The 23237-nt window shown below is 36.8% G+C and overlaps 1 protein-coding gene across 1 annotated transcript; it reads right to left on the minus strand.

Moving 5' to 3' along the window:
- Nucleotides 1-11920: 11920 nt before the first annotated feature.
- LOC131856881 (DNA (cytosine-5)-methyltransferase 1B-like) lies at nucleotides 11921-22563 on the minus strand. The gene is made up of 5 exons (XM_059208838.1): nucleotides 21611-22563; nucleotides 21086-21250; nucleotides 20751-20967; nucleotides 15403-15514; nucleotides 11921-12059 (listed from the first exon to the last, which is right to left on the minus strand). Exons 2-5 carry the CDS (start codon nucleotides 21185-21187, stop codon nucleotides 11921-11923), a joined length of 570 nt encoding a protein of 189 aa, XP_059064821.1. The 5' UTR covers nucleotides 21188-21250; nucleotides 21611-22563.
- Between the last annotated feature and the right edge of the window lie 674 nt (nucleotides 22564-23237).

Here is a 23237-nt window from a genome sequence, read left to right on the forward strand (position 1 = left end):
ACTACAGAAACAATCTCAAACAAATCACAAGTCATTCTACATCATCCATTCTTCACTGCACATAGAAATCAGTAACCCATCACACTTTCTTTTCATACCACTAAGAAGAATGTTCATTCTCGAGGTAGACATTTAATGCAGTCGATCTTCACATGCAAGATCCTCAAGGAAATCCTTCACGTGCACAAAACTGATGTGGCATCTTAATCTCATCCTCATTTCTTAGCTAACTCATCACAAAATATCATCGGTTGCATTTCACAAGCTAGGTTGCCAAACCGGAAACCCTAGAGCTGAGACTACCAACCTGTAGTCACACTTAGTGAAACCCTGACACCGGTTCTTCAACTTGATCATCAATAACAATTGCTTCCAATCTTCATACTGGTTGACCTATACTTATTGACATTAATGACAACATACATTATTATCATATCATCATGTACCAACATGCCAGTTCATCAAATGCCAACAATCTCCCTCTTTGGCATTGACGGAAATACTTACTTAGCGTAGCATTGCAACAAGAAACATCATAGACTAGTTCAACTAAAATATCTTCATCAGATATCATACAACATATATCTTCTCCCCTATCTCATATCTTCTCTCCTTATTATATATCTTCTCCCCCTTTGACAATAATGCCAAAGTGGAGGCACAAGCTCCCATACTCCACTATGTTGCTCTCCCTATGAAGTAGCATTCTTCAACACATCAATCCTGAAAAATTTGTCACTGTAATACCTAACTGATGTGGAGCACACATCTTTAGTTTAGTTCATGAAGGGGAAAAACCCCTAATTCACCTCTCAAATAGGTAAATGTAGTCTTTGGTAAGGGCTTAGTGAATATGTCTGCTAGCTACTCCTTACTGGAAACATGTTGTAATACAACCTCTCTATTTTGAACCTTCTCTCTCAAGAAATGATACTTGAGCTCAATGTGCTTAGTTCTAGCATACAATACTAGATTTTTTGAAATATTGATTGCACTAGTATTGTCACAAAATATACTCACCAGTTCAGATATAGGTACTTTGAAACCATCCAATACATGTTTCATCCAGATTGCCTGAGTGTAGTTCATAAATGCTGCCACATACTCCACTTCAGCTATAGACTAAGAAGTACAACTCTGCTTCTTACTTGTCCATGAGACTTGTCTTCCACCAAGAAAGAATGTTCCACCGGTTGTGCTTTTCTGATCGTCCACATTACCTCCCCAATCTACATCGGTAAATACCTTTAGATTAAAATCACCATTGTATGGATACCACAATCCATAGTCAACAGTCCCTTTCAGTTATCTAAGAATCCTCTTGACTGCTACCAAGTGGGATTCTCTCGAACTTTTCTGAAAATGAGCTACAATGCCCACTGCATGAGCGATATCTGGTCTGTTGTGCACCACATAGTGTAGCTTGCCAATCATTGACTGATACTCCTTCTAATTCACTAATGCTGAATCATCTTCCTTAGTTAGTTTACAGCCAGTCACCATCGGTGTGCCAATCGGTTTGCTCTCCTCCATGCCAAAGGTCTTCAATACCTCTTTGACATACTTGGACTAGGTAATGAAGATACCCTCTTTCATTTGTTGAATCTGTAAACCAATGAAAATTTTTATCTGTCCAATCAAAGACATCTCAAACTCTTTCTTCATTTCATCTACAAAACCATGACTCATTTCATCATCTCCTCCAAAGATTATGGCATCTACAAATACTTCATAGATTAGAATCTGATCACCTTCAGATTTCAGGTAGATGTTGTTACTATTTACTAAGTTGTCATTAGTTTTATGTCCAAAGTCATCCTATATACTCTAGTCGGTTAATGCTACTAAAATATTAAGTCGGTAAGTACCAAGGTTGTCAGTTACAGAAGAAAGGCTAGTCACCGAGATGAGTAATACCAAGCTTCCTACCAAGTAAAGTTCCTATGCCTACTGAGCAGCAAAGAAGGTATACCGAGTTAATCTAAACCAAGTGGAAATGTGTTACCAGATTCAATGAACCTGGACACATATGTGGAAACGTGTTACAAGATTCGAGGATAGGGAACCGTTATTAAATAGGAAATTGTATTCAAAGATTTTGTATGATTTTGAGGAAGTTTATCCAATGAAATAATTTCTATGTTTATTCATTCGATAAAACATGTTTGTATGATCAATGTATGAACAAGATCACCATCTCAGAGATCTATATATGCAGAGTGATTTGAGTATCTAACATGGAGAGGAAAGATTGATGATTTGAAAATGAAAATCATAAGAGAAGAGTGATAGAGATATTCAGAGGTCATCAAGAACGTTTTTCAGAAAATAGTTTTAGGGACAAATTATACAGAAGAGGTCACCAAGTTGATTTATCAATTACCGAGGTATGCTATGAGCAAGGTAATTTCATATTGAGCACATAGAGTCTGCTATAATATTTCAGATGTAAAGTTGCAGATATTTTGTAAAGATTTTTGATTGAATCATTTGAGTTGTAATAGAAACCTTTAACAGGGTAAAAGACTCTAACAAAGTCTATAAATTGTAAAGCCTTTAACCAGGTACAATATTTTGTAAAAGTCTTTGTAAAATCCTTTAGCAAGGTAGATCTAAAGATCTTGATACTCCTAATAGGGTAAGCTATCAGAAATAGCTAAACATGTAGCTCTAACCGAGCAACCTTTATTATTGCAATAGTGAAGTTGTGGGTGCCATCCCCATTGCAGTTTTTCTCTCTAACAAAGAGTTTCTGCGTAACGAAAATATTTGTGTTATGGAGTGAAATGTGTATGGATTTTATTTCTATGATTATGTTTTAGCTTTATATATTATGAGATTAGCTATACACAGTTTATGTTTATCAGTAAGATTGTTTTTGAAGAAAAGTTTTGAAGTACTGATTCACCCCTCCCCTCTCAGTACATTAGCTTTCCTAGTTGGACCTAACAGATGTTTCTATCCTCACTTGTTCTCTAAAATCCTATTTTCACAAGATGAGAGTGTAAATGTTCATACCATGCCCTAGGTTCTTGTTTCAATCCATATAGGGCTTTGTGTAATCTACACACCATGTTACTATCTTTTGATAAGGCAAACCAATCCGGTTGCTCAATATACACTTCCTCTTCTAGGATTCCATTTAAGAACACAGACTTCACATCCATTTGGTATACCTTAAATCCCTTGAATGCTTCAAATGCAAGTAGCATTCGGACACCTTCCAGTCTAGCCACAGGAGCAAAGGTTTCTCCATAGTCTTCTCCCTCTTCCTGAGTGTATCCCTTGCATACAAGTCTTGCCTTGTTTTTTACAACTGTGCTTCTTCATTTAGCTTATTCCTAAAAACCCATTTGGTACTTATGACATTCTTATGTTCTAGTCTGGGTACCAAGGACCATGTTGCATTCTTTTCTATTTGGTCTAGCTCCTCTTCCATTGCCTTAATCCAGTCTTCATCTGTAAGTGCTTCTCTGGAAGTCTTGGGCTCCAATTTAGAAATCATGCAAGAGTTTTGTTTCACCTTTCTTCTTGTGAGTATCCTTGCATCTTTATCTCCTATGATATGCTTCAGATCATGATGTAGTTTCACATATCTAGGAATGACTCTAGCTGGTTCTACTTACTTTTCCTCTTCTTCTTCACTTACTTCTTCTTCTTCTTCACCTAATCTAGCTTCTACCAATATAGGAACACTGAGATCTTTACTTGTTTCTTTCATAACCAGTACCCAAAAGGCTACATCTAGTACACCTTCCACTTCCTTGCTGCAAGTTTCCTCAGGTTCCTCAGGGGATTCATCAACCCTGACATTGACTCTCTCAACAATTTTCGTTGTTCTATTGTTGTAGCACTTGAGAGCTTTACTCTTAGTGGAATACCCTAGAAATATTCCTTCATCACATTTAGCATCAAACTTGCTCATATGATCACCTCTCTTTATGTAACACTTACTACCAAATACTTTAAAATAACTCACAGTGGGAGTCTTCCCGGTCCAATACTCATAAGGGGTTTTAACTCTACCTTTCTTGATGAGTACCCAGTTCATAGTATAGACTACAGTGCTCACCGCTTCTCTCCAAAAAGTGTGAGCAACCTTTCCTTGGATCAACATTGTTCTGGCCGCTTCAACTACAATCCTGTTATTCCTTTCTGCTATGCCATTCTATTGTGGTGTCATTAGGACAAACAACTTCCTCTTGATACCACTATCTTCATAGTACTTGTTGAATTCATCAGAAGTGAATTCACCCCCTTGATCAATTCTTAGGCATTTTATCTTTTGACCACTTTCCTTCTCTACTAATTCTCTAAAGGGTTTGAACTTTCCAAATGCCTCAAACTTGTCTTTGAAGAATGTGACTCACATCATTCTTGAGCAGTCATTAGTAAGAATCATGAAATACCTATCTCCCAAAATACTTCTAGTTTTCATAGGACCACACAAATCAGTATGCACAAGACCAAGTAAGTTTTCTATTGAAAAATACTTACCTTTGAAAGTTGAGGCAGACATCTTCCCAAGTTGACATTCTCTGCATAAAGCATTCTCTGGTTTGTTCAGCAAAGGCAATCCTCTTACTGCCTTGATTTTACTCACCTTTACAATATTTTAAAAGTTCATATGACAAAGTCTCCTATACCATATCCAACTATCATCAAACTTCGTCATCAGACACCGAATTATCTTGGCATTCATCTGAAACAAGTTACCTCTGGTTTGCTTACTAGTGGCAATAAGTTCACCCCTCTTTCCAATTATACTACAGACTCCACCTTTGAACTCTAGAATGAGTCCTTTATCATTTAGTTGAGCAAGACTCAACAGGTTATGCTTAAGACCTTCTACCTAGTAGACATCATCCGCACTGCTCTTTCCATTTAGTGAGATGGATCCTTTTCCTTTTACCAAGCATGGTGCATCATTGCCAGATCTGACAACACCTCCGTCATATTCTTCTAGAGACAGAAACTTTCCCCGATCACTAGTCATGTGGTGAGAACAACCACTATCAATAATCCACTCATTAGAGTTGTCAATGCGAGAGACAAGTGCTTTCTTGTCAGACACTTCTTCCTTTACAGCTACAAACACTATGTCCTCATTCTCTTCTTTCTTAGATTCTTCATCAGTAACACCTTCATCCACTGCAACAAGACAATTTCTTCTATTTCCTCCTTTGTACTTTCTAAACTTCTCTGGTCTATCCTTATTGTTATTATTAGGACAATTTTTGATTAAGGTAAAAGCAGGTTTTGAAGGGGCCCCAAAACCCTTTACAAGCAGAATTTAAACAGCAAAATGACAAGAAACAAAAGAGGACATGCCTACGAAAAACCGGAAAAAGCCCCACAAAGCCAGCAGGCCATTCAGAGTCCAGAAGAAACTAGTTGATTTTTTCTAGAGCTTTTGCCAGAGTGTTGGTAATTTCATGCAGCTCTTTGATGTTATCCCTAAGATTAGAGAGATTCTTTGTAGGAGCAGCCACGTCTTTCTTGACACTGGCCCTGGTCCTCTTCGTAGTGCCACCCACCGGAGTAGCATCACCGCTACCAGTCTGGATGGTTTCTTCATCCAAGTCAAGGTCCACAACCAGTTTTGGAGTGTCACAGACCTTAGCGATATCCTTCAGGTTTTTAATGATAGCAAAAGGAAAATCGAGATAATGCCCATAAGATTTTTCATCACTTCCTTCCCATCTTCCAACGATTTAACCTTATCCTCCATATTCTACTTCCAGTTTAGTTGCTCTCTATTTTCATCCTCCCTCTTCTCATCCATGTTTTTCCCCTTTTTATCGAGGTTCTTCAAGTGCTCATAGGTCCATCTGTTGAAGTCCATTCTCGCCTCAGAAAGTTTCTTGAGGTTATCCAAAATTATCCCTTTACCCGCATTTTCCTTATCCTTGCTAACCCTATCCTTAGTCCGGTCCTTCTCAGAATCTTTGTTCGTTCCCCTCTCAAAGTTCACATCCATCTCCTCATTATCATTGAAATACACTTCTTCCATCGAATGGTTGTTGTCCTTACCAGGGCAATCACTGAGGATAGGGCTTTCATGACCAGGCTCATTACCACCACTTTCTTCCTCATTACCCAACTCCTCATCTTTCCAGCTATCTTCACCGATGGAGTTGTCTATCTCCATACCGCTGCTTTCCTTTTCAATTTCCTCTATTTCCAACTCAGAGGCACTTTTCCTTTTTTTGCTAGAGGATGCCTTCTCCTTGTTGGAGTCTCCTTCTTCCATCTTTCTCTTACCCGGAGAGGCCAAAATCCTCTTATTTTCCAGCAGGGCGAGGTTTTTGCAATGCTCATAGATGAGAAGCAAAAGCTCGCAGTGGAGAATCAAGCTGGAAGGGTTATTCCTATGTTTATTAAGGGACTTGGAGAGTGACCTGAAAAGGTAGTAGGGAAAGGATACCTTTTTGTCATGTCTGAAATGGTTTAAGAGAATGAAGTGGTAGGTGTGGGCCGTGGAGAAATGACCTTCAACTATAATGTATTCCATAATTGCATTCAGAACCCAACCCCACAACTTCTTGAGGTTTGCAGCTTCATAGTAGCCCCCAGTAGCTTTGCCAATTTTAACCCTTTCTTTCTCTTTCCATGGGAATAGACTGACCGCATTGTTGGAGACTTTGAGGTCTTGAAAGAAATTAAGCCCAGTGGGGCATTCCAGTTACAGTAGATATGAGCCCAGCGTCCAGTTTAAACTTGACTCCATAGATTTTAAAAGAGCCATTTGACCAGTTTTTAGAAATCTTGGAAACGGCGAGGTTGACCCTACCTTTGTCATAGTCCATGAGCTTCTCCATGAAGCTGGTAAGAGAACCCTTTCCCAGTTTTGCCCAAACTTTGGGCATCACTCTCCAAGTCAATGTATTATCTGGTTCCTCCTGCCTCAGGTCACCTCCCATCTTTGGATTCAGGCTATCTGCTCTATTTCTCTGCAAACTAATTCCTTCTTTCCCAAAGTTGCTTAAGATTTTGAAGTGGGTTATCCACAAAGTGTGCGGAAAATAATTAAAGATTGTAGGGGATCTGCCACTTTGCTAAGTAATGATGACCTTTCCAACAAGGCATAAATAATTCTTTTTACCTGTCATGATTAAATTGTCCTTGTCTCCCCATATAACAGTCCTTTCTAAGGGACTCTTTAATGTTTAAATTTAGATCCTCCTTGTGCCAAATTGATTGGGAGTCAAAGTTAACTCCTATATTCGCTAAACAATCTGCTACATTGTTTTGCTCTCTGAAGGCATGTTGAATAATTATTTCTTTAAAACTTGCAATGATCTCCCTGGCTTTCATGATGATATTTTCAATTGACCAAGAAGGCTCTGACTCCCCCTTTAAGAACTTAATAATATTGAGTGAATCTCCCTCAAGCCATAATTTATAATAATTGAGATTTTTGGCTAAAATTAAGGTGTTCAGGGTAGCAGAGGCTTCAGCAAAGTGGCTAGTTTGATTTCCTAGGGGACCAACCACCACCTTTAAACAACTTCCAGCAAAATTCCTGACAATGCCCCCATATCCAGCTTTACCCGGATTCCCTTTGGAGGCCCCATCAAAGTTAGCCTTAATCCACCCCTGAGGAGGAAAACACCAGACAAGAACTTCTCTTTCATTTTCCTTGCTGGTAGTAGTGGTAGAGAGGTTCCACCTATCTTTGAAGTCATCTTTAGCAGAAGGTCAATGATTAGTGCCATAGAGGCATTCAAACATACTCCTAAAAATTTTATCTGCCACCACTTCAGGAATAGCCCTTTTTTCCCTAAAAATCCTATTGTTAAGCTCTTTCCAGATATTCCAAATAATAATTAGTAGAGTGATTCTCCAAGTCTCCACAATTTTAGGGTTAGAATGAGGGCATTTCCATTGCTGCCAAGAATCCCCAAGGGAGTTTGGGAAAACCCAGCTCAGATTCCACTTGCTCAAGATGTTTTTCTAGATGTCCTGACTAAAAGTGCATTGATTGAGAATATGGCAAGCTATCTCTTCTTCCCTGCAACAAAGAGAACACCTATTAGGAAAAATAAAACCTCTTTTATGAAGGTTGTCCAGGGTTAAAACCTTATTTTGGATGAAAATCCAAAAGAAGATATTAACCTTAGGGACTAACTTCTTGTTCCAAACTTTAGCCTAGATGGGAATATCTTCCACTGGATCATTATGAATTGCCACAACTGAGGAAATATAATATTTCCCATCTAGGGTTTCCCTCCATATAAATCTGTCATCTTTGTTGTCTCTAGGGATTTTAGCAGAGAGAGCTATCTGAAGGAACTTGAGCCCCGGGCACTGCTGGCTAATATCAATCCAGTTCCCGTTTCTCCAGTAATCTCTGACCAACTCACCAAACCTACTTTTGAACCAGTCTTTCCAATCTTTAATGATTGGGATTTCCTCTAGAGGTTTATCCAGAATCCATCTATCTTCCCAAAATCTTTTCTCTCCTCTTGTCCCCAAGGTTCCAGGTTCTACCAGCAACAACCCAACTTTTAGCAGATTGAACAACATTCCATATAGCTGATCCTTCAACAATGAAATAATTATCAAGGAATTCTTCCTCAGAGGGTTGTAGAGATATTTATTTTTCCAGATTGAGTTCCATTCTCTTTCCTCTCCTTTTAGTCTCCATATTTGTTTGGCTAATAGAGCTTTATTCATAGAGCCAATGTTCCTTAAGCCCAACCCACTTGAGGCCTTAGGGGAACAAATTTTATTCTAGGTAATAAGGGGTATTCTATTTTTGACTTCCACCCCCAACCAAAGGAACTTTTTTTGGATTCTTTCAATGGCTTCCGCAAGCTTTGAGGGAATTTTGAGCAGGCTGAGAGCATAAACATGAAGATTTTGAAGAGTGGCTTTGAGTAGAGTGATTTTGCCTACTTGACTAAGGACAACCCCTTTCCAACCAGCAAGTTTCATTGTTAGGACAGTTAAAAGCTATATGTCCTATCTTATTGCAGGATAAGCATTTTAAAGGAAGCTTACCTCTGTATTTTCCTGTGCCTTTTGTAAGTCTCTTGGCAAGAAGAGCTTCAAACTCCATCAAAATATCTTCATCATCCATACCTATGCTTTGCATAGATTCATAACTGGTACTTACTTCTTTTCCTTTTTTGGTTGGTGCAACAGATGCTCTAAAAGCTGACTGAGTCTTCTGAACACTGCCATCATAGCTATTCAACTCATATGAAACCAACTTTTCAATGATAGAGTCTAAGGATACCTTGGTTTTGTCAATAGACCTTAGTTCCTAAATAGCAGAAACTTTGATTGCATAGACCGTTAACAATGATCTCAAAACTTTACTGACAACAGTGGCATCATCAATTGTTCCACCAGTGCTCTTGATATCTCTAACAATAGTCTTGATCCTTATGCCATATTGCTAAATGATTTCACCTTCAACCATCCTCATGTCTTCAAATTTTCCTCTCAGGCTCTCTTCCTTATCTTGATGGACATGCTCATCACCGCCATAAATAGTTTCCAATGTGTCCCATACATCCTTAGGAGTGTCCTTATCTTGTACATCAATGAACTCAATATCGAACAAACTGCGAATAAGAGCTTCCATAACCTGCCCATTTTCTTGAATCTCTCTTTTCTAATCATCGGTTAAAGTGCCAGTTGGGATTACATAGACATTTTCAACATAGCTCCAGTGTTGAGCACCCAAACTCTTGATATAGATCTTCATTCTGTCCTTCCATATTTTGAAGTTATCTCTATTGAACTTAGGACCTTCCCTCTTCATCATTAAGGCAAGATCTTTTTCCTCAAGCAGTTAAGCTTATATCATCGAGGACCTGGAGTTGCTCTAATACCAATTGATGAATAATGATGAACAATGAATAATCTAAATGGTACTGAGAGGGGCGGGGGGATGGGGGGTGAATCAGTACATACAAAAAATTCTCAGCAACTTATCAAGTTAAAACAATACTAATCAGTTATCTTCATTACTAAACTTAACCATGGCAATACCGGTTAAACACAGTAAGACTTCAGACAACATAAACAGGTAAAACTAAATACTTCAAATACATTCAATACTTGATAGCTACTTCACCCATAAACATATGCATGTGGTATATCAGCAATACCATAACCATTAGCTCTACATGCATAATCACTTAAACAAAGAATACTTAATCATCACATGAAAATGCACAACTCATGACACATAGATTTTTCACTTGGAAACCCAAATGGGAAAAACCCTAGTAGGGATGAATACCCACAAGCTTGTTTTGAACTCTTTTGAATCTCGCTCTATTAGGAGCCTAGTCTGGTTAAAGACTTTACAATAAGGTTCTGCTAGGAACCGATCCTGTTAAAGATCACCCGGTTAAGGGATGGCTATATAGCTTGTTAAAGGTTACCTTGCTAGAGGATTTAAATAACTCAATGAACTTGAGTCACCTTGTTAGAGGATTTACAGTAAGCCTGTTAAAGCTACCTGGCAAAGGGATTTTCAATCTGTTGAAATGGTTAGAAGACAATAGGTAAAATTCTGATCTGATAACAACACTATATGCTAAGGCAAATCCTTTTCAGTTCCTCTACTCTACAATCACACTCTGCAGTTTTCTCTCACTGGTCTAGCAAGTATCTCATCACTCGAATACATACACAACTTTTTCCAACAACTTTCAATAACAAACATCATCGACATTATAGACAACAATTAGGTCGGTAGCATAAACCCTAAGCCCTAAGCATTTAGGTTTACAATTACGGGCGGTCCAATCCTGACCGTCCAAACACTTTTCATTGAATGAAACAATCTCAAATAGATCACAAGTCATTCTTTATCATCCATTCTTCATCGCACATAGAAATCAGTAACCCATCACGCTTTCTTCTCATACTGCTAAGAAGAATTCTCATTCTCGAGGTAGACATTTAATGCAGTCGATCTTTACATGCAAGATCCTCAAGGAAATCCTTCACGTGCACAAAATTGACATGGCATCTTGATCTTATCCTCATTTCTTAGCTAAGTCATCATAGAATATCATCGGTTGCATTGGACAAGCTAGATTGCCAAACCATAAACCCTAGAGCTGAGACTACCAACCGGTAGTCACACTTAGTGAAACCCTAACACCAGTTCACTACATCTCTTCATACTTGTTCTTCAACTTGATCATCAATAACAATTGCTTCCAATCTTCATACCGGTTGACCTATACTTATTGACATCAATGACAACATACATTATTATCATATCATCTTGTGCCAACATACCGGTTCATCAAATGCTGACAATAACAAGTATAATAGCCATGCATAGATCATCCATGCTTCCTGCAGATGAGTGGCACCACTAGATCAAACCATACATTTGGTTTACTACTCAATGCATACCACTATGAAAATGCACTGATATATACATGACAGTGATATATTGTTCACTTCTCACAGAAACCAAACCATGTCAACAACAATAGAGAATACCATGTGTTTCATATACGCCACTGAATATTGCATAGCTATGCCAATCAAAGTTGTGTCTTTGTATGTATTTGACATTGAGGGAAACGACTATGTGTCAACAAAGTCCCCCAACAAAATCCCCCTTTGGCCTTGATGGCAAAACAACAAAGCACTGCTCCTCCCTCTTTTTGCATGAAGAGACAAAGGGATGGTGCTGATATATAGAGTAAAAGTTGATAAGTTGAGAAAAAAGTTTGTAACAATCAATATATGGTTGCCAAAAACCTATAACCACAAATGTATATTCACCAAAAACCTTACAAATCAACACAAATCTTGTAATAACATATATCCAAGAAGGTAACCCTATTAAACATCATGAAGGAAAATAACTGTAAGATAAACAAGAAATCCATTCCACCATGGGATAAGAAAATGTAACCAAGAATATGCCAAGGTATCAATAGAGATAAGAACAAGGAATTGTCACTTTGTGTCCACAAACATACATGAATATCATGAGCAACCAAAATCTGTAACTTTTAAGAGCACAATTGAAATCTCTGTTCTGCTGCAACAACTGCTCATATAAAGAATCACTGACCAAAGAGTACAAGAAAACATTAGTATATAAAATAAACAATAAGAGCTCATATACAAGAGATCAACTATAAACACGAGTTCTCCCCCTGTAGTGCTACACTATTAGATAGCCACAAAGATCAAAAGAGAACAAATCTGTTATATATCAAAGAATAGGGCATGAAGGAACCACTAATTAAGAAAATCTGAAACAAAGACAGATCAACTATGGTAACTATAAGATATAATGAAACAACTCAATTGCCAGAATTATAGTATAAAGTTTGGGAATGTTTCTTGAGAACTTAACAATTTTCATGTACTGATGAGTCAAAACAAAGAAGAAATTGTCTTGCATGATAGAGAATCATCCTTGTACCTTCTCAATATTACTTTGATATATTAGATTGTGATCGCCATAATCTCAAGATAACACTGAAAGATGCATACAAGAATTATAATCATTTGAAGCATCATACCCTTATGCACAAATATTTTCAAACATCTCTTTCTCAAAACACTTGTAACCACTCATTTGTTTGATTTTATAGTTTGAGTAGAAGTATTCACATACAAACCTCTATCATTGCTATATGCCTTTGGAATGAGAAATACCAAGAGTACACCTCGAATAACACTTAAAACACATGCAACTATCAAGACAAACATGTACTGTAATATAGCATTGTCAATTAAGAAATTAGGAATGTATAGTGTTCCTACAATAATCCATTCAAACTGTCAATGCAAAATCACTTAAACACCAACTAACCAGTGTCTATAGAACTAATTGTCACTAATAAGATAAGAAATGGTAATCTCTTGTAGAGATGAAATGGTACAGTCAACGTACTACTATAAAAAACAATTAAATACCATAGACTGACCTTATAACTATCAAGACAAATAGTAGTAAATCCAAACTGTTACTTGGCATACCAAATAAAGAAAGTTGAATAAACTTTCACATACTAGTTGCCAAACATACTGCAAATAGACTTGATAAAGGTTACCAACAATCACAAACATCAAATTACTACCGAAGATAAAAGATATGTAGAACATAGAAAATGAGAGTCAATATGATCAAGGCATATAACTAAAAAATTTTATAGCACTGTCAAATGTATGTTTAGAAATGAAATCACCAAAGTGACATTAGATATGTCAACACATTGAAAAAAATGAAAATCTATGTTTCTGTCAAAATCACCCAATATTGTAAGAGGAGCATCAACCACTATTAGATCACTATCAACTACATCTTTACAGTCCAATATTTTATTAAGAGCTCACTGTCATTTTTGACATGGAAAGTTGCCATTAAAAAGGTAATCCATTCTAGCAAACTATCCAACGATATACCAAGAACTATTTGTTCCAAGTGTTCAATATTGTATCAAACACATATCAATATGAGTAATAGTCATTTGACCTTTTAAATAGCTATCCTCGTTGAATCATAAAGCAATTCCACTATTTGAGAGACTATTAAGAACTCATCAGCAATGCACAAAACATATCCACTATTCCACCAATGTGAAATGATGAGTTCAAGATTTTCACATGTTTAAATATCATTGCAAAAATTCACCATCTACTTGCTATTGTTATACTTGTAAGTGCAGATCTTGAATTGTAGCAAATTCTTCTTTATATTCACATGACTACTCAAGCCATTTTTTGAGATCTATCTTGCCAAATCAAAGTGAGAGATTGATATATCATTCCAATACAAACCTAAAAAGAATCTTAAGAATTTCTACTATCAAAGATACTTCTCAGAGTCACTTTACTATATTTTGAAGGATCATAATATACTGACAAAGACTCCTATTAGCTTGAGTGTGATTTAAAGGCAATGCCAAGATATTTTTAGCACATTGTACTCCTGATTGTATACCAATCTCATGCTTTTACTTAAGTTTCTTGTGCAATATGCACAAGATTAGGTTCTTTCTATTTTTGTTCAGATTTTCTTCTCCAAACCTTCCTAGGTTATTTCTTTTGCTTGCTCTGAGTATCTTATTGCTTAGGTGATTCAATAATTTATTTTTGCAAAATTTGGCTCTATGTCCAAAACCATTACATCTATAACACATGACTTGATGATTAACAAAAGAAGCATAAGTACTTCTCGACAATTCAAAATCTTTCCAACCTTTGTATCTTTCTAGTAGCCAACAGTCTCTTTTCATGTGTCCAATCTTATTGCAATTATAGCAAACAAAATTATAGTTTTGATTTGACAATCTATAAGCACTGCAATTTCTATCTCTATGACCATACCTATGACAAACATAGCAATAACCATGAAATTGAGAAAATTTGTACCTCATTGAATGATTTTTCCTAGCAGATGAAGATCCTGTGAACTAGTTGTTTCTTCTTCCAACTCTGTTGACGCCTTTGTGATTTCTTCTATCAGTAACATTGTTTTCTATTTTAGAAGCAGTAGCATGATAATTCAGGTCTATCTTCTTTCTTAGCATTTGTCCAACCTTGAAAATTTGTCCATCTTTTGTTGCAAATGCTATTTCATATTTCGATTCATCTTGAACTCCAAAGGTTTGTCCTTTTTCATACCCTAAACCAAAAATGTCTTTGTGATGCTTTTTCTTATCCAACATCTCATTTAGCTTGTTGGTACTTTGTTCAAACTTCTGATTTTTCTATAACTGAATCTTTACACTTTCAAGTTTTTTCCTTAGAGCAATTATTTCACTCTCTAACTTTTGGCACTCGAGAGTTTTGGCATTCAAGGTAGATTTTATGACATCTACTATCCTCTTAGTCTCTTCAATCTCTGTTTTTAGATTTAAGATTATTTTATTTGAATCATTAGAGCTATCTTTTAACAAAGAATTCTTATCTATAGTCTTATTGAAAGAATCAAGTTCATCCTCAAAGTTTTACACATTTCTTCTTTTTTTTACTCTGTTTTCCTCTTCAATTCTTTTTCTTTCTTCAATTTGAACCTTGGGTTTATGGTTCAAATATTCACTTCCAAATATTCATGATGATGAAGGTCTAGACTATTAGCAATAGAGTGTGCCTAAGACCCTCTAAGACTAAATATATAAACAAAATCAAATTCAAGAAATATATTCATTAATGACAAATTGCAAACAGAACAAAGCAACCAAAGAATATATTCATACTTGGAAACAACTAAAACAAACATAATTGATGAGATTCTGCAGTTACAGGATTTTCTTACTAGATTTTCTTACTAAAATCCATGCAGAATCATTTTATACTTCTCATGGAAGCGAGGGAAACAAAATTTGCTTCTACTTTTTCTATAGCCATAATGAGGTGGAACAACGCAATGTACGTCATACAAATGCTCAGACTGACCTTAATATAACATTGCAATTCTGGCAGAAAACCTCAGCTTCTGGATGATTAAGCTTGAAAGCCTCTGCAGCAGGTTCTTCATATTCGATGGCCCATTTGGTAAAGCAAGCTCCTGTAAAGCCATCAAATCATGTCTTGGTTAATAAACTTGTATCTATATATGGATCAACTGTCAAAATTAAAGGGCATGTCACCAATCCTCTAGAATCCTCCATCACATAAAACATCTTCTAATCAGGAAATGAGCCACTCCTACAAGCACTAAAACTATAGAAATCAGTCAATCAGTCATGTGACCTATCATTGTATATTCAGCTCCACAAAGTTGAAAAAATAAAAGAAAGTATTCGTTTGTTATTTCTGGATTTGATTGTGTATGAGACTTTTACATCAATGCTTCAAATCACGCTCCGTGATACATCATCAAGATGAAAGAGAATGCTGAGGAGGATAATGGATCATAGAGTGTAATTTGAAACGTTGATGTAAAAATCTTGTACACAATCAAATCCAGAGATAACAAATGAATATTTGCATGGATTGTGGAACTCTTATAGCATTAAATAAAAGAAAGATTCAGATTGAATATTGAACTGTTTAACTTAATGCAACCCATCAAGGTCGATTTAGGTTTGTGCGACCCCCAGTGAAGATTTAACTCACATGATTCATTTTAGGCTTTTCTTGAGTATAATATCCTGTTGAGACATTAATGACACTCCAAGATAAGGAGATTGTGATTTTAATGACATGCTTAGCAATATGTAGCTACTGACTTTTGTCATTGCTAAATGACAATACTTAAGCTCTGTTACATCCTGATGATGAATCACAGAGTGTGATCCGAAAAGTTGATGCCAAAAAAAAAACACAATCAAATCCGAAAGCAAGAAGCAAGAAAAAAGAAACAGTATGGATTGTAGAAAGTTGATATCCTTAATTGCTGAAGCGTACAATAAAGGAAAACTGAGAAAGAAAATCTTGTTTTTATTGAGATGTGCATGATTCCGTGGTACTTGATTTCTTTATTGAGATGTATTGTCAGATCTGAGATGTATTCATTTTCTTTAATGAAGAAAATGAGTTCATTGTTAACAATACTGATAACCTACACTGTCAAAAGCAGCATACAGGAAGGTGAATGAATGTTTGCACTCATAACTAAACCTTAGGGCATGGATAAGACAAGATATCTTACAAAACATGAGGGGATTGTCAAAGGAATTCCACAAAATAGTAGCAAACTTGAATGAAGAGATCAAACCCAAATGGACAAACCCAAGGTCATTGCAAAGGTGAAATCATACAGCTAAAGGAAAGGGTCTGTTACAAGCTAAAGACAGTAAGGAAGAGAACATCATTGAAGAATATTAATGACTATCTCAGATCTGACAGTCATTCATGATCATGAGATAATATGCACTGTCAAGAGCAGTTCTATAGGAATCGAAGGCAAACAAAGAGCAGTAGCAGTGAGGAGGCCCTTTCAAGCAACACAGAGCAGTAGGTACGTTAGCAAAGTAACCAATCTAGAAGACAAATTCAAGAGACCCTGTCTATAGGAGTGCACACGCAGTCTTAAAGGCATCAACAGTCCAAAATCAGGAGAACAGTGAAACAGGCTTGATCTCAAACACAATGCTAGGTTTAATCCAAGTATACTGTTTAATCTAAGAATACTACGGAAAGGTATGAATGCCATTCTGATTTTTTGCTTGGCGACAACAGTCCCTCACCTTTGCATAATCATGAGATGGCAGCCACTTCACATGAGGATGATAGTATTGAGGAGTCTCCCAATATAGGCACTCAAATTTTGTGTGAGGAACGTATTGAAGATTCAAGCCACAAAGGTTCTTATTTTGTACATCATACATTGAAGGATGTAAAGAAGTCACAATATACGTGTGATGGATGGCTACAAAGAGATAGGACGGCCAAGTGGTTGACTGCCCAAGCAAGACAGCACTTAAAAGAGGAACATTCAGATTTGTGTGGACATGGAAAGAGGTATGGTTCAGAAATTTTTGCTCGTATACATCATGAGGACCAGGAGTTACTTCTTTTAGAGAACCCATTGAAGGCTCAAAACATAGATGAAGATAGGATAGTAGAGCACACACTTGGTGGATCAGCTACTAGTGTTATACCTACTCACGTAGAGGGCAATATAAGAAATTTGGTGGTTGGACCTTCAATCATTCGTGGAGAGTTTGAAAAGTTATCTCTCCTAGAGGCTTTCATGGTAGAGCTTACATTTTCTGGACCAGCCTATTAAGGAGTCTACATGGACGAGAACATTGGTGATTCAGCTTGGTTTAAGCATGAGGGCATTCTTGGAGAAGCTATTGATACAATTCTACCTCATGATACTGTTACCATTTTTTCCTTTTCAAGTCAAAAAATGCCTCACAGGACCTTTTGTTTCATCGGTAATATGTTCAAGGTTTGTAATAGGCTAAAAGAGGAAAAATCACCTCCAAGGCCCCAAAAAGTTTCTATTGAGGTCTACCACATTCAACAAGATTAAACTTATTCATGTATTATTTTTGGAGGGAATTCAGATTTTAAAAGGAATAAGCTTTTTACGTTGAATGAACAATCAAAGGTCAAGGTTGTCTTTGCCATGTCATCAAGTCATTCTCCACGTAGCATGGGTTTGAACTAGGGTTTTGTTTAAGGAAGCTTCAATTGTTTTGCAAAAGAAATCCCCACTTTTGCTGCAAACTTCTCTTCATGCAGGTCTGTGATAGCACCTGCAATCTACAACAGAGACTGGAAGAGCAGTTTAGAGATATACATCACGTCTACATCTTCAGTTGAGAAAGACGAGAGCGATTTATTTAATATATTCTCAGTTCTGAGGGAGTTTCAGAGTTATGTCAAGATTTTAGACGTGGAGTGTGCTACTATAATGATGGAGAGGCCTATGTAAACCACAGAGATCATGATTTGTCATCCATGCAAAGGCAGGCAACAGTACAATCAACACATAAGGGCAGATCTGTTCTCTATAAAAGTATTTTACTATCAGTTGTAAGATTATTTACACGCATGGTTTCCTTTGTTCTGGTTTTAAAAGTAAAGTTCCATAAGCGAGGATCCACCTCTCATAGATAAGTATCTTGTGTGAACTCAAAACATAATGAATCAAGGTGAGAAAATCAGTCCCAAGTCTGAGCATGACCTAGGGTTTTATGGAGAAATGAAGAAAATGAGTTCATTGTTATTTGTTAACAATACTGATAACCTACACTGTCAAAAGCAGCATACTAGAAGGTGAATGAATGTTTGCACTCATAAATAAACCTTAGGGCATGGGTAAGACAAGATATCTTACAAAACTTGAGGGGATTGTCAAAGGAATTGCTCAGAATAGTAGCAAACTTGAATGAAGAGATCAAACCCAAATGGACAAACCCAAGGTCATTGCAAAGGTGAAATCATACAGCGAAAGGAAAAGGTCTTTTACAAGCTAAAGACAGTAAGGAAGAGAGCATCATTGAAGAATATTAATGACTATCTCAGATCTGACAGTCATTCATGATCATGAGGTAATATGCACTGTCAAGAGTAGTTCTATGGGAATTGAAGGCAAACAAAGAGCAGTAGCCATGAGGAGGCCCTTTCAAGCAACACAGAGCAGTAGGTACATTAGCAAAGTAACCAATCTAGAAGACAAATTCAAGAGACCCTGTCTATAGGAGTACACACAGTCTTAAAGGCATCAACAGTCCAAAATCAGAGAGAACAGTGGATCAGGCTTGATCTCAAACACAATGCTAGGTTTAATCCAAGTCACAAAGCCATTCACAATAAATTCATAGCCAATATGAAGATGCAACCATTCATCGAGGAAGGCAATAAACAGTAAAAGTTTGCAGTCACAAATCACCATAGAATGGTCATGTTAATGGCATCTTAGTCCCTCCATTCTGTAACTGCAAGGAGTCCAAGCTCTTTCTTATAGCAGTGAAAACAGGGAGCAGTCTACAAGGCCATTGGGAATATGAAAATAGTAAGCCAAATCTCAGGAGTAGATATTACAAGAAAGAGTGCAATCTTGACACCTAAGCAGAGACGTCTTAACTCTAGAGGAAATAAGGTCTTCATGCAAACACAGATAATTATTTGCAGGATATATATTTATTGAATGACAGTCAAAAGAGCTTTTTATAGTGCATAAATGACCATCGCCAAAGGAAGTCATAAAAGCATTCAAAATGACAGTTATGTGGATATAGACACATTCAAAAGCATGACAGCATATTAGTGATAAAGGAAGGATAATAAGTCTACGAACAAAAGCAACTACCAGTGATGCAAACATGAATAAGAATGTTTCAAATGCAGTCATATGAAGTGCCTCACTCACGAAAACATTAATAGAGTATAGAAGTTTTAGAACAATCCTTGGAAGCATTTTGACCAAGCAATGAATATTACATTAAAAATGCAAAGTCAGAGAGGCAAAAAGGTCTTATAGCAGAGTGAAAGATGCAAAGACTGAGATTCAAGAAGACAGCTGATGACAGTAGGACAGTTGATACTCAGAAGGATCAATTAAAGGCAAAACTTCATGATGAAACGATGAAAGAACAGGGTCCGCTGCAAATTGCAGAAAAGTCCCGTGGTGATTGACAGTAAAAGGGTACATATCTGAGATAAATGTGACCTTGGAATTAGATTTAACAGATGTTGGACAAGGAGTGCAGGTATCTCAAGTACTGAAAAATATGGAATCTTCTTACCCTTAAGGAACTTCATGGCCTTGGACAAGGCTTATAAAATGTTTTTGCAACATATACTCTAGAGAATATTGAGCAATGCAAGGTAAAGTGTTTGGACAGCGATGGCAGAAGAGTGCTACCAATGCAATGGAAGGATTATCTTGAGTCTGTGTGGTTTAAGTGTTTACAGAAATCAGAAATACTTGAGACTCCACATTTGGAAGCTTATGAACAGAAAACCATTTCACTGGAACATGCCAGAGTTAAAGAAAATTTATTGTTAATGGAGTTCAATTCTCTGTTTTGTGGCATTGCAAATCAAATGCTAACAGCAATAGATGGGTCAGACATTGGTTTTCAGTTTAAGGTAAATAAGGAAAATAAAGCAAGAATGGTAGAAATTGAGCAAGTAATGGAAGGTCTTCATAGAGAAGAGGATTTAGTTTGCAACCATGAAGGAGGTGCATATCAGTGGCTTGAAGTTCCAGAATTGTCATCGAGTGTGTAATTTGAAGGAATTACTTGAGCTCTCCTAATATTCCCATTTAGGAAATTTTCAAGGATGGCAAAAGCAAGGCAATAAAGAACACATAGATACTCAATAGAAACACAAGCTACCTGATTTCTCCAATCCTTCTGACAAACCACCACAGCCAGCAAATATGTCCAGTGTTGACAAGCGACAATCATTAGATGTTTCCGATGTCTTTTCTGTAGGCTGATCTCCTGAAACTGCTTTTCCTTTCCTCTTGGCATTTTCAACTTCATCAACAAGAAACTTGCCTTTTTGGTTTCCTGTGCTTTTTGAAGAGCTTAACTTGATGTTTGCAGGTAGCTATTCACAGCAAGTTATTGAAAAGAATTACCTCTCCCACTCAAATAAACTTAATAGAAACCATGCATCGCTTGAAATTTTGCAGAGTTGTTAAAAGTTAAAACATTAAAAAATTTACCTGCTTCAGGGCACCCTTAATTGGATCATAGATGCAACTGCAGAAGAATATATGTTCAAAGATAACATTGCCAGTCATAGGAGAGAAATATTGTTGTCTCATGACAACACATTTTCCTCTTATTGCATCCACTTCTACAATTACAGATTCATCACTATAATAAACCTGCAAAGATTAGGATAAAAAATACTGTCAACAATGATTGATGTTTTGCCTCAACTTCAAATAGATACCAATCTTTATACATAATGTAGCAATCCCCACAGCAATTTATACCAGAGATATTAATTTCATGACATCAAAATGGCATGAATAGATGTGTCGATTGAAATACACTTCAAGAGGGATATGCAAGATGTTTGTACAAATTGCTATAAGTAAGCCAACAGATTCTAACAGAAAGCTGCCAGGAAGATTCGACTGTGAAGTAAAGAGTTACAAGTTTGCCAGCAAAACCGTCGAACATTTAGAGATGACAAAAACTAAAACAGAAAAGGGTCGCTAGAAAAAGGATTATGTTATTACCTCCCTTATGTCAGCAGTGTAGGCCTTTTCAAGCCCAACATCGTCTGGGCGAAAAAATCTTCGAGCTTTTATCTTTGTGGGCTTGGAATCAGACTTCCTTTAGCCACATGAACTTTTGATCTCCAAAATCTGGCAAACAGCATAGGATCTAAGACCCCTATTCCCACTTGCTTTGAACTTTTCTAGAGGTTCCTTTTCATCTCCAACAGCAGCAAACTGTTCTGGATCAACATAAATAAAATCATGCAGGTAGTATTCCACACCTTCATATTTAAATCCATCATTATTTTGAAGCATGTAGAGTTCTGCATTCTGCTTCTCATCGTCTCTTATCCTACAAGACTGACACTGGCCATTTCCCAGACCCAGGGTATCATAAGGAAGAGAAAGGAAGGCACCACAGTTTGGTGCATATAGAGACTTGCAGAAGTAATCAACAGGCAGTTTCTTCCTTTCCATCTCTATTGCTCGTGCCCTATCAGCTTCATCTGCGATCAAATTTTCCTTCCTATATTGATAGCCCCAAGATCGCAATCTGATCTCCACTACCATTGTCTCTTTAACATCTTTCACATCAACTTGAAGGCATTGGTGAGTCATAAAGACTTCTCGTGGATTAGCTGCATTTCCTAACAGAGTTTCACTGCCTCTCTGAAGAACTCTTCCATGAATCATTTTTGTGCCATTAGATTTCTCATACATATATTCAACAAAAAGAATAGTGGGATGGGCCTCAGAGTTCTGGTTCTGACCTTTTGAATACACCAGAACTGAACTTCCCACGGCAATATCTCCATCAGCAGAAACCATTTTATAAAGGGGTTCCCCAGGTGAAGTTTTACCAACAGATTGGCCCACCCATTTTATATCTTTGCTACTTGATCTGCCTCTCCCTGTTCTAATAACAGGGGAGAGTTCAGTTTTGTCCACCACGATCAAATCAGAGAGCCTATCCTTCAAAATCAACTTCACAATCATCACCTTCATCATCATGTTCAAATTCACTCAAAGTCTAAACTTATTCTTCAACTACAGGACTGATTTCATTAGCACTTTTAATATCAACTGACAAAGACTTTTCTTGAGATAATACTTCACTAGACCTGACAAGGGTTCTTTGATCACCTTTTTGCTTGACTCTATTTTTTTTCTTTTCACCTTTGTTTGTTTTGCACTTAGCCATGATGAGTACTCGACTACTAGGAATGCCCTAAGTTGGTTAGATAGGGTTTGGCTCTGATACCACTGAGAGGGGGAGGGGGGAATCCGTGGTATACTAATTTCAAATGACCTTGAAATAAAACTTTCAAAACTTTGAAGGATAACTACCATGAGAACAAACATACTCAGAATTAAGAACTTTGGTAGACATTATTAATCTAAGACCTCAACTCACACTTTTGACAAGAATAACATTAATATAAGGGAAACTTCTATTGAAACATCATATATGAACATCAGGACAATTTCGTTAGTATTAAGATAAGTATCATGACAACTAAAATTAATAGATCAAATTCAAAGATACATCAATACATAATTATGAAGTAATCCATGATGAAAATTAACTCATGAACATAAGACTTAAGATCAAGGATGTTCACATATTAAATAATCTAAAGATGCC

This window comes from Cryptomeria japonica, chromosome 7, assembly GCF_030272615.1.
Source record: "Cryptomeria japonica chromosome 7, Sugi_1.0, whole genome shotgun sequence".
Classification (NCBI taxonomy): Eukaryota; Viridiplantae; Streptophyta; class Pinopsida; order Cupressales; family Cupressaceae; genus Cryptomeria; species Cryptomeria japonica.

Bases quoted from the DNA above. Each gene is read 5' to 3' on its own strand.
- LOC131856881 (XM_059208838.1), bottom strand. From the start codon at position 21,187: ATGAGACAACAATATTTCTCTCCTATGACTGGCAATGTTATCTTTGAA. The intron at 20,968-21,085 runs GTAAATTTTTTA...TGCTGTGAATAG, and splicing joins TTAAGGGTGCCCTGAAGCAG to CTACCTGCAAACATCAAGTT. The intron at 12,060-15,402 runs GTCAGTCTGAGC...CTCTTTGGTCAG, and splicing joins AATTGCAATGTTATATTAAG to TGATTCTTTATATGAGCAGT.